General features: G+C 39.1%; 1 protein-coding gene across 1 annotated transcript; it reads left to right on the top strand.

Annotated features, from left to right (window-relative positions):
• Positions 1-3,767: 3,767 nt before the first annotated feature.
• Positions 3,768-10,938, top strand: LOC102853739 (chromosome unknown open reading frame, human C12orf39). Its single transcript, XM_006903353.1, has 6 exons — positions 3,768-3,773; positions 4,146-4,226; positions 4,343-4,400; positions 4,589-4,651; positions 6,496-6,579; positions 10,880-10,938. The coding sequence occupies exons 1-6, from the start codon at positions 3,768-3,770 to the stop codon at positions 10,936-10,938; spliced, it is 351 nt and encodes a 116-aa protein (XP_006903415.1).
• Positions 10,939-13,133: the final 2,195 nt, after the last annotated feature.

Here is a 13,133-nt window from a genome sequence, read left to right as displayed (position 1 = left end):
TCTTTGGAATGGGAACAAATATAGATCTCTTTCAGTCAGTTGGCCAAGTGGTTGTTCTCCATATTTCTTGGCACAACTTGGTGAGCACATCCAGGGCAACATCTGTACACAGATGTAGTCAATATAATTCCTGTTCAGTCCAACAAGTGGAAACCGTGTGTAAAGCCATAGATTGTGTTTTATAAGATATTTATGATGAATAAATCATTGAACACAAAAAATTCAGTTATTTAAAGTCCAGTGCTATTTCTGTCACCAAGACTGAACTTTCTAACTACCATCCTTTCTTCATTATTTTGCATTCTCATCACCAATAATCATTAACAGATCTTGATTGCATATTTGGTCAATTTCAGGTCACTAAAGTCGGCTGAAATCCTCAGTTGCCTGTTCTTTGACATTAGTTGTTGGTGCATATACTTGAATAGTAGTTGTATTAACAGGTCTTGATTGTATATATGTATGGATAATATCCTATCACTGAAACATGGTTCTTTAAGATAGTTCTTGAAGTTCTCTTTTTCACTATGAATGCAACACCATTCTTCCTCAGTTTTGCACTCCCTGTATAATAATAGATCGTATAGTTGTCTAAATTTAAGTGACTCATGCTAGTCAGTTTCAGTTCACTAATACCTAGAATGATTTTCATGCATTCTGTTTCATTTTTTACAACTTCCTGGTTTCTTACATTCACTCTTCACACATTTCACAAAAAAATTATTAAAGGACGCTTGTAGCTGTTTCTCCTCATTTTGAGTGACTTCTAATCTGGGCTTTACCTCTAATATTATATCCCTCTATTGTTCAGAGGCTTGTTATTTCAGAAGTGCATGACCAATCTTGCTTCAAATGTAACCTAAATGGCATTTGACACACTAGTGGCACAGATTTCAGTCTCACAGCAACCCAAAGTTATCACAGTACAGTGAACTGACAGACAAGTGCTGTACAACTTAGAACAATGTTCTCCTCAGGTCCTGAATATTTAAAATAGAGGTTTCTAGCCAACAGCTGATTGATAATGAAATCACAAACAGCCAATCAGCTTACACTTGGTTGTCAACCAAATAAAAAACGAACAGTTTACACCCAGCTTTCTTATAATAAAAAAAAAAAATTTATCTTCCAGAATTCAACTACTTGAAGTTGGAGCCAGTTTGAGGAGTAAGGTGTGTCTGATTCAGGCCATGGTCTTTCCAATTACTTGCTATGCATCAGAGAGCTGGACAATAACTAAGGATGACAGAAGAATAATCAATGCCTTTGAATTGTGGTGCTGGAGAGAGTTTTGTATATATCATGGACTGCCAGGAAAACAAATAGGTCTGTCTTGGAGAGGGTGAAATAAAATTTATCCTTGGAGGCTAGGATTTTGAAGCTCTGTCTCACATATTTTGGCCATGTGGCCAGAAGAAACTGGTCATTGGAGTACACCATGCTTGGAAGGGTGGAGGGACAGCACAGGAGAGGAAGACTCTCATGAGATGGATTGATATAGTAACTGGGGCAATGGGGGTTGATGTGTCAGAATTAGTGAGACTGGCTCAGGACGGGGCAGGGTTCAGAATTGTTGTACTAAGGTTTACTATGAGTCACAGGCAACTCGATGGCACATAACAACAACAACAACAACAACAATGGTTCTTCATGAAGGCTCACCAGTTTCATTAATGGCTTCATTTTCACCCAATTTTGAAACAAGAACTATCAGTCACCCTTTATGTTTCTTTCATATTCTTTGATTTCGTTTACCTAATCATGTCTTTTTCTACTCCCAAAATAGTTTACAATAGTCCATAGGGAGTTTTGCTGATAACCCAAAAGCCTTGTCTTTATGGCAACTCTAATCCATAAGGGATCCCATGTGAGAAAGGTGGACAGTCTCCTCCTGTGTGATTTACACCCTCCAAAACTCATGCTATGAGTCAGTTCTGATTCCAGATCAATATACTTTTTTCTTTCTTTCTAGTATCTAGAGAGCTCTGGTGGCTTAGTAGTAAGGAGTTATGCTGCAATCCCAGAAGCACAGTTCAAATCCACCAGCTGCTCTGTGGGAGAAAGATTGGCAATCTCTTCTCATGTGATTAAGTTGCCTCCGAAAAGCTGCTGCAGAGTCAGCTATGGATTGGCTCCACCTTGACAGTACACAACGAGAAGTATCACTCAAGTCTAAAGACATTACTACCCTTTCCTTATAACCATATTCCCTTGTCAATTGGCATCTTTTTCCTCTCCACCCAATTTTAAAGCCCTTATCACCATACAAAAGAGCACTGGTGCCTTAGGTTTAGGGAACTGCATTGCTAACCAAAAGACAGTAAGTTCAACTAACTGTTCTGAGAGAGAAAGATGGGCAATCTCCTCTGTGTGATTTATTGCCTCTGAAAAATCCACTGAAGCGTCAGCTATGAGTTGGTTCCCACTCCACAGTAAGGAGTTGAGCTTATTGCCATATAATTTGGGCTCTCAATTAGCCTCCTATGTATTTGTCAATCAATCCAAATACCTGCTGTCTCAAGGCTTTATCTTCTGCCATTCCAGGTACTTTATACTCTTTTTGTTTCCAACTTATTCTTTAAGATTCCACTCAATTTTTTTTCCTAAAAATTTTACTTTACTCACATCACTAAAATCACTATACTTATGAAGATGACTCTTCCGCAGTTCGTTTTGAGTATCATCCAATCTGAAAATCTCATATTCTAGCACTCACTATATGAGATAACTTTTCTCTACAATTAATAAAGTTATCTCCAAACACTCTTTACAGAAACCACTCAATTTTTATTGTTGTTGTTTGTAAGTGCCACCAAATTGTAGACAACTTATAGTGACCCTATGAACGAAAGACCTGAACACTTGTATAACTTTTTTTTTCCAAGTTCATATTATACAATGACTAAAGTATCCCACTTCTGACTCTGTCATGCCATCTTGCTTACTTTTATTTTAGATTTAAAACATTCTATAACTCACTTTCACTTGTTTACTAGTTCAAGAATATTTCTTTCCTAACTAGACAGTAAGCTTGATAAAAGCAGAAACCGTGTTTTCTAGTTGATGGTATGTCCAATCAGATAAAAGGGGGAATCTCTGACACTAGACATTCAATGAATATATTAAATAATGGAATAAACATGTGAATGATTGATCTCAAATTCCATTGAGATTCTCTAACCTTTTTGTTTCTGTAAGAGTGACTCATCTTTAGCCATCAGCAGCAGTTGAGAGCAGACAAGTTTTCTTTATTAATTTATTTTGTTGGCATTCTTTGTTACAGCGAATATAGTGGTAAACACAACCTTTGCCACTTCAACCATCATCACAATGTATTATGGCTCATGACATTAAACAGGTCCCTCGTGTTGTTCAGACATCGCCATTCTTTTGCATTTACTTTTGATTCTGCCTGAGATTATTGATCAACAACAATAATTGTTTTAGCAGGTGTTTAATGAGGAATCTAATGGGAAAGCATCTATCAGGGTGCTGCTATATTCAGAATGTCTCCTGAGGAGGTGGTCAGTGTCTAAACAAATTATGTTCACCTATAAATCATCATTCTACTTCCTGCAATGAATCTCCCTGGAGAAGTTATCAAATCTTCTCAATGCCAAACGATGACAGGACGTCTCTGTGGACTCTGAACTCCCGCGCAGCCCGGGAGGGGTCTTTAACACAAAGATTTTAAAAGCCCCAATTTCGGAACAGGATTAGAAAACTCACAGCTTAAACAGTTACTGCAGTTCTCAAAAGGAGCAGGCATGAAGGTAAGTAGAGATTAGTTTTACTTGAGAGCCATACATACAGACTTGTTATTTTATGCTTAATCTTTTTAAAACGCTAATGGACATTTAAAGACAATGCCTTTAAAAAGGAATAATTTGATTACATTATAAAACATTATTTTTAAAACTTCCTTTAAAAGTTATTTTTAAAAGTCACTAAATCCATTCGTTTCTCATTTGAGGGAACGAAAAGAATCTCCAAAAACTTTTAAAAATAGTGTTTGTGGCTTTTCTAGAAAGTGCACTGGAGAAACGCCTTCTCAAAAAGGTTTCTAATTATCATCAGGTAAGGAAGTAGAATAGCCTGTAGACACAGAGCTGACCCTCGTCCCTTTAGTTACACTTTCTTTGCAGGGGCTTCGAAGTCTGGCTCCAACAACCCTGGCTCTTTTCCTGATTTTTTCTCTCATGGGAAATTCTAACAGCGCTCCACAGGTAACCAAATGCAAAAAGAGTTCTGAAAATAGACTGTATCCACCCTTTTGCTTCTAATTTTTCCTGTAGGGGGCTGGGTCGTAATTTCTAATTACTTGCTCTTCTCGGGGTTGCAGAGACTTTTGGAGAGAAGAAACTGGACACCACAAGCTATCCTCTACCTGAAGGGTGCACGTAAGTTCCAAATATTTTTGCACTTCCGAGAGCGCACGAGGCAAGGTGTGCCGGGTTTGCTTCCTAGTCTCTTCTGAGGCTCAGCCAGGCAACTCACCGCCACTGCCTGGGGGCCTGCGTGCCAGGCGGCCATGTGCAAACCCTGATAGCCGCGGGACGGGTCCTGAGCCCCTGTCTCGCCTTTGCAGAGGGGCGCAGCTTTATCTCCGACCAGAGCCAGAGGAAAGACCTCTCAGACCGGCCGCCACTGGGTGAGTGACAAGGGATGGAGGGGGAGGCCCACTCGAACGTGTCTGCTGGGACCTCCCTGAGAAGATGCCCTACGGGGCGAGCTCTACTTGGAGGGCTGCAGGACCTCGGGCTCCCGAGCGAGCAGCGCGCTCCGCCCCGCACTGCTTCCGGAGCGCGGTTGCAGCCCCGAGCGGGTCGCCGCCGCTCTGCACGGCCGCCCTCTGGCGGCTGAGTGCATGCACTCCGTTCTTCCCAGTTCCCCTCCTGTTCCTCTTCCCCGCCCACTCCCTCCATTCCTGCCGAGGATGCGCAGATGCCTGGGCTTCCAGTTAGTGCATTGCTATGTCATCTCATAGCTGACCCTGCAGTGGTTTTCTGAAGCACAGGAAAAGACAGCCAGTTTTACTCCTGCGGCGTCGCTGGCAAATTCAAGCCGCGAGAAAAGTGCCACCTTTAGGTTAGCTGCACAGCTCCTCTCGGGACTAGGCCACCACTGGTTGTTGTGTATAACGGAGTCTGAATCGACTCACACCTGAGACCCTCCAGTGGCTTTTCAGAGGTGATGCATCGCACAGGTGGAGCTTGCCACGCTTCTCCCAAGGTACAGCTGGTGGATTCGAACCACGTGCCTAGTGTAAGCAGTGCAACTTCTTAACACTAGTTAACACAAGAGCTCCCTATGGTGGGCGATCAGTGGAGGGCTTCCCTCCTCCCTTGATAAACCACTGGATTTCAAAACAACATCACAAATAACTTCGAGACACATTTAAGGAGGGAAATGCTAAAAACAAAAAAGCAGACTTTCTCTGAAAAAATACCAAAACAAAAGCTTAACATTTTGATGAATTTAATTACACTGTAAGAAAATTTAATTACTTGAAGAAAGGGATGCTTCATAGGGTAGCATTTATTTCCCTAATTCAGTTTCCTCAAATGAAAAAAAAAATCAAGATTTGTGTTGACTGAAGATGCTTTGTGTTTTATCATTTTAGATCTGAAACCATTCTGAGTATCTTAGTAGAGACTCTTTCAGCCAATTGGCCTCATTAAATGTGACCAATACTAACGGTACTTTCAAGAGCAGCCACCACGGGTAGTGATGGCTTGTGGTGCTGCTGCGTTGCTGCAACATTATCAGTGGGAGTTCGACTAGAGGCCCAGTCCATAAACAATTGTGTTGCTAATTCGAAGGCCACGCCTCTGTGGGTCTGAATCCTCCGGGGGGGGGGGGGGGGGGGGGGAGGGAAATGCACAGTCTCCTGCAGAGCGATTTGCAATGTTGGAAACCTGCAGGCTGGGGAGCTGTAAGTCGGTTCAGACACTATGGAAAGATTTTGAGTTGCTGAATAAAGCATATAGGAAGAAAATCTTTGGGTTGTAGTTATGAAAACCAGCCAAAGAGATCTTATGCTTCAAAGGTCAAATCTTTCTGTGAACCATGAAGCCCACTAACTGCTAACAACATGCGAGCAAGGATGTACAGCATTGTCTTAAACTCTTTTGAAAAGAATGTGAGAGGAGGTAAGAGGCAGAGGACACTGTTCTGCTGTGAAGTAAATTTTGTTGCTGTAAGGGAGCAAAGTTCTCTTTGGGTCTTTTTTATAAATGGCCGTGCTTTCATGAAATGCTTTCCAGTAGACTGTTTAAATTCTGTTCCGTATCACATAAAATATGACATAAACAACTGTAAATAATTTTCAGATTAAGTATGAAATATTTCAGTCTCTAAAAAGGAGTCTCTTGTGAAGGGAACTTTGGTTAGGGATTGAAAATCTTTTTCTTAGATTGTTTTAGAATTATATCATACTATGGAATAGAATTGATGGGTCTAAACGCTGAAGTGAGTCATTTTTCATTCCTCCAGAAAGACGAAGCCCTGATGCCCAACCACTCATCCTTCCAGAGGCAGCAGCTCTGTTATTGGCTTCCTTTCAGAAAGCACAAGAAGGTACTTGTACAGTGACCTCTTTCAAATCTAAAACAGAGATGCTTTCTTTGCTTAATTCTGGGATTCTGTGTGGAATGCAGCAAAGTTGGATATATTTATTGAAACTCAAAAGAAATAATTAACAGCTCCCTCTAGAAATTCAGAATTATTTAGTATAACGACAGTATAATCACCTAAGTGATTCCCAAGAGTATAAAAGTAAATTTCTTTGATGAAGCTAGAGAATTTTTTGTTAATTTCACAATTCCAATAGCCTCCAGTAACTTATATTTCTTATTGTACAAACTGTAAACATAAAGAAAAAATCCTCAAAGTCCAACTTTCTAACTAAAGAAACCGAGGTCAAAGAGGTTAAATAATCTTCAATCCAATTATTTGCTATTAAAATTTGAACTAAATAAAATTGCAGATTTTTTTAACTTAAGTTTTCAAATGATTCATCCTCTTGAACATTGACCTATTCTGTTTCTAAATCTCTGTCCTTTTCATTAACAATATACAGTTGGCCTATACCAAGATTAAGTGTAATCTTCATAAACAAACAATTGCCCTATTATATAGTATTAAAATCACAAGTTAAACTAAATGAAAAAGACTTGGATTCAAATCCCAACTCACTTACTAGCTGGGCGACACCAAGCCTCAGTAGCATCGTCAATGAGATGGAATGATGATATCTATGGGAAGGGTTGCTATGAGAGAAACAAAGTATATACAATAAAGCATGATACACGACCTGGAACTATCCCTCTCAAAAATTGAAATGGGGCCATATGTACAAATATAATTTGGATTTTTAATTGTGCAAAGAGTATAGAGATTGGCAGTGAAAATGCAGGCCAATGACCTGCCACTGCTGTGAGCACTAAACACGCATCGTATTGTGACAGAGCATTTGAGATAGAAGGTGAAGAACTGAAAGCACTCTTCAGCTTCAAGCTTATAGGAAACATTACTTGTGGTAGTGAATAGCATATGCTCAAGAAGTATTTTTGAAGTCAGAACAAAGCTGACGTTCAGGAAAGTTTATGAGTTTATGCCTTTTAGGGGTGAAATCTTTGGCACACAGAGAAAACAACAGATTGAGCAAAAGCAATCCTGAGAATGACTTTGAAGTGAAAATATAAGGCAAGAAATTTAATGGAAAGGGAGCTTTGGTGGCTTGGTGGTAATGTGTTGCACTGCTAACCCAAACGTACACAGTTCGAATCCATCAGCTTCTCTGCAGGATAAAAATGAGCAGTCTCCTGCCGTGTGATTTACTGCCTCTGAAAATCTACTGGAGGGTCAGTTATGGGTTGGTTCCTACTTGACGGTACACAACAACAATCTAATGGAATAACCAGATGTAGGATCGGTTTCTGGGATAAGTGTCTTCAACTCACTACTATCATACTGATTTCAACTTATAGCAACCTTGTAAGACAAGAGTAGAATTGGCCAATAGGGTTTTTGAGGCTGTAAATCTTTAAGGAAGCCGACTGACTGCCTCATCTTTCTCCTTTTGGAGCAACTGGTTAGTGCGAACGCCTTTGGTTTGCAGCAGAGTGCTCTACCCATAGCACCACCAGGAGTCCTTCAAGGGCTACTACTAGGAGTTAATAATAGGACCACCAGGACTATTGGCAATATAATGATAGAGGAGAAGAGATTAAGGTTGTTAAGAGTTTCATCTTAGTTGGATCCACAATCAACACTTGTGGCACCAGCAGTCAGGAAATCAAAAGACAAATTACATTGAGAAAGTCTGGCATCAGGGACTTCTTTAGCATGCTAATGAGCAATGATGTCAGTCTAGAGACTAGGGTGAACCTTATCAAGGCCATGGTCTTCTTATTACTTGCTATACATCTGAGAGTTGGACAGTCACTAAGGATAGCAGAAGAAGAAGTAATGTCTTTGAATTCAGGTGTTGGAGAAGAGTATTGAACATACCACAGGCTTCCAAGAGAACAAATACGTCTGTCCTGAGGCCAGGATTTTTAAACTCTAGCTCACATAGCTTTGGGCATGAGGCCAGAAGGGACCAGTTCTTGGAGAAGGACTTAATGCTTGGAAGGGTGGAGGATTAGTGCAGCAGAGGAAGACTCTGGGTGAGATGGATTGACGCTGTGGCTGTGACAATGGGGGCAGGTGTGTCAGAGACAGTGAGATTGGTTCAAAATAGAGAAGAGTTCAGAGGTATTACTCTCTGTAAGTAGTTGACTGGATAGCATATTACAATAAAAACAACAATATTTACTATAATGTAATGATCCCTGATGGCAAAGTGGTTAACGAGTGAGCTCACAACTTGGTAAGAGAATGATGGGGTGGTCTGCTTCTGGAAAGATTACAACCTTAGAAACCCTAATTAAGTAGTTTGCTTGCCATCAAGTAGCAGACACATGGTAGACCAGGAATGAAGACCAGAAGAAGGAAATTTGTTCTTCACATGGGTATGAATAAGTGTTCCCTGTGCATTTCATCAGAGAGATGATGTGATGAAAGAAGATGATAATGGGCAAGTTACTTAATTCCTGAGCCTCCACTTTTTCATCTATAAAATGTGGATAATTCCTGTTACCCACACATATAAGCACATCCCCATCCAAATGCACAAGGTCTTCACAAGTGCTCAGACTATTGTCTAACTCATTGCATTGTGTTGGAGCTAAACCCAGGTTACAGCAACTGAGTCCATTCTGATTCGTAGTGGCCCTACAACTAAGCAGAACGGCATCATTGGCTTTCCAAGACTGTGCAAATTATTGAAGCTTTCTAGGTGGTTTTTCTCAGCAATGGGAGAAGGCACTTACATTTTACTAGTCTAAATTAAATGTTTTGGTTTACAAAACTTCTAGTGTCTTTGAAATGTAACATTTAAATTCTTTTGTCCCTAGACTATTATTTGAGATGCTCTTATTTTATATAGTAGATTTTTATTTCAGTTGAGTTCTTAAAGGGATGCCTTTCTTGTTGAGTATTTTTCTCTTTCCTTTAAAGAGAAGGTCATTTTATTATGCACCTTTTGTTCCAGAGGGGAGGGGGAGAAGGAGGGAGAGGATGGAAAATGTACAACAATGAATGAATGAATGAAAACCCAGCCTTTCTGTAAGCCTTGTTGTTGTAGTTATGCACCATCGAGTTTCCCACGACTTATAATGACCCTATCCACAATAGTTCTGAAGCTGGCCCTATCCTGGGCCAGTCTCACTGACTCTGACACACCTTACCCTTTGCCCCAGTTTCCATGTCAATCTATTTCATCAGGACTTCCTCCTGTGCAGTCCCTTCTCACCCTTCTAAGTGTGATGTCCTTTTTCAAGAACTGGTCCCTCTTGCCCATGTTCCCAAAGTATGTGACATGGAACTTCAGAATCCTCACCTCCAAGGAGAAGTTTGTAAAAATCAAATTTTTTTTTCAAAGAGAAGATTATTTCCTGTAATGTGCCAAATGTGTTTGCAGTTTGATTTAAAATATAACTATTGTAACTAAAGGAATGTGTTTTCATTCAATGAGGATATTGGAGAAAATGAAAAGGAGATGGATTTGCCTCTGGCCTCCTCCTATTTCTAGTCCTTTTTTACTAGATCCTTCTGTCTTTACTTGTCCTGGCAATTTACTGTTTTCTCTTTCTTTAGCTGTCTTTGCCTTAGCTCATGCTTTGCAATCTCATCTTAAATCTTCCTCATACTTATTCTGTACTGTTGAGTCAAAACCAACTCATAGCTGACCCTCCAAACCTCACAGGACTACCTTTCTCCCATGGAGCGGCTGGTGGATTTGAACTGTATGCTTTGGGTTGGCAGTGCAATACCTAACTGCTAGGCCACACCAGAGCTCCCTCCTCGGAACATGAGCTCACCAAATAAGGGAGTATTTGAAAAACTGTTGCTATGCCATCTTTATCATAGAAGATGTATCTGGACCTCTTCTTTAGGAAGGAAATTTCTAGACAGACAGTACCTTGATGCAAGAAGATAAGTCTGATGGTGGATATTTAAGGCATGTCTCATAGTCCTCTCAGATTTCTACCAAACACACCGTGCCACAGTTTCATCTTTTATGAGAATACAGATGTTAATGTGTGAAATGCCATATTGTGTCCCAAACCGATAAGGGAATAAATCAGTCATGATCCAACTTTCTTGGACTTTCAGAAGTAGCTTATGTAAATTAACTTAATTTGTTTTGTTAACACAACATTGTTATATCTTGAGGACTGAATGTTTATTTCCTGAGATTCTGATTATCTTACACTTTCTCCTTTTGAAATATAGGATACATTTTCATTTTATGTCTTTCCCCCCTTTACAGCTGAAGAAGAAAACTTTGATCAAGCTAGATTCTTAGAAGACAGTCTACTAAACTATTGAAAATGTTCCAGATTATAGCTATTTTAGTGTTGTATTCGCATTCAAACCATAAATCATGGGATTGAAACCTACAGATTTTTTTTGTTCCATTTGTAACATTAGGGACAGCATAATTAGCTTTATTCTTTCCAAAACAAAACTAATGTGGAGTTTTTAACTGCTTCAGGTCTTGCTTAGATTATGTGTGTTTTACTGTACTTTTTTTTGAGAATTTTTAGAACAAGAAAGATGTTGGTTGTAACAAAAAGGAATTATAATCTTAAATTATCAAAAAACACTCAAGAATAAAACACAAGGATATTGCATTTTCATGTCTATTCAACGATGATTCTCCATCTGTGTTTTCCCACCCCAATGGTGGCAGGCTAGGAACCGGGATTATGTATTTTCGTTTGTAGTTTATTCAGGAGAAATCAGTTGTAAAGGAGTGGGGAGGGAGTGACCAGAGGAAAGTCCAATGATAAGAGCATTGTGGTTGCTGAGAAAAGAGACAGCTTGTGAGGCTGGTCTCAGTGAAACATTTACTGATGAGCCATAATTGTGGTTTCTCCTGCACACTTCAGGGATTTCCCCAAATTTAGTTTAGAAACATAGACCTAAAATTTACAGTCTTCTAATTTATATACTGTGCAATGGAACGTGTTAATTTTTTTGAGGTAACCAGTGTTCATTGTTGTTGTTGCTGTTGTTAGGTGCCATCAAATGAAGTACGACTCACAGTGACCTTATGAACAGTTGATTGAAACCTGTCCTACCCTGTGCAATCTTCATAATTCCTGACACACTAAAGCCCACTGAGGCAGTCCTTGGGTCAGTCCAGCTGCTTGAGGGTCTTCCTCTCCTTCGCTGACCCTCCACACTTCCAAACATCATGTCCCTCTCCAAGCAACATGTCCTTCCTAGCAACATGCCCAAAGTATGTGAGGCAAAACCTCATCATTCTTGCCTCCAAAGAGCATTCTGGCTGCACCCTTTCCAAGGCATATTTATTTGAACTAATTGAACAACTCTGCTTCCTCTAATGCTTAGCAGTCTACAGTTTCAAACTGTTTAGTTCTAAAAGGCACACTGATAACATAAATACATGGCAATATGCCTACCTTACTCCCTTTCAAAGACGATTTCCATGTACAATAATAAATACATATAAATATATACATATGCATACAAATACACCTGTATTATTATTGTCTTTCTGAATTAAAATAATGGTCACCATGTTCATTGTTTTCTTAGCTAATTAAATTGGAGTTGTTTATAATAAATGTAATAATTGAAAAGTATTGTCATTTCTTACAGCTATAAGTATATTGCCATTATTGAATAAAGTATATATGTAAATGTTTCTGTAACATGGAGTTATCATTTTCATTGTGTGAAATGATCTAAACTCTGTAAAATTTGTGTCTTGCTTTATGTTTGACTAATGAAACTATGTACACCAAATAGACATTTATTATTAATTACGATTTGCACATGTAAATTGCTAGAAAGGATATGTTAAATTTAATGATAATTGTTTTTATTTCTTCATCTGCCCCTTTGTCTGTTAAATATTTTTTGAAAACATTTCTCATATCATTCTTCCAGGAAATACGTAGAGCAATACTTTGGAAACATCAAGCATTTCACACTGAAACAGAGTTTTTTTAAAAATATTGTTAAATGACAAAGATGTTAAAATAAAAATCAGCTCAAAATATTATGAATATCGGAATTCCTTAAATGTTCTTCTGTGCAGATGTCTGACCAACCAGGAGGGCACACATCACCAGTTTGCTATAATTTTTTAAAAAACCAAACCTCAAGCAACTATAGTAGGTTGTCTTTGCAATTCTCTTTATTTCTACTTTTTCCAAATTTAACATGAGCAAGAAATCACATAGTTTAAAATATTCACATTACATTGCTTCTATTTTTAAATTGGGGAATTTTTACCTTCAACACATAGAAATGAATGAGGACTTCTAAACCTCAGATAGACCTTTTCGCTATTTACAACAGTTTCGATTGACAACAATACCGGTAACACAAGTCTTTCAATCCTGACTTAATGATCCCATGTGGCAGGTTAGAATCTCCCAAAAGGGTTTTCTTGATTGTAATCTTTATGGAAGCAGATTGCAAAGTCTTTCTCCCAAAGAACATGGATTTGATTTGCTAACCTTGTATTGATAGGTGATAGTGGTTAAGAT

This window comes from Elephantulus edwardii, unplaced genomic scaffold (genome assembly GCF_000299155.1).
Source record: "Elephantulus edwardii isolate Elephantulus edwardi_28Jun2011 unplaced genomic scaffold, EleEdw1.0 scaffold00579, whole genome shotgun sequence".
Taxonomy (NCBI): domain Eukaryota; kingdom Metazoa; phylum Chordata; class Mammalia; order Macroscelidea; family Macroscelididae; genus Elephantulus; species Elephantulus edwardii.
Note: the sequence above shows the minus strand (reverse complement) of the source record. Positions and strands in the feature narration are given on the sequence as shown.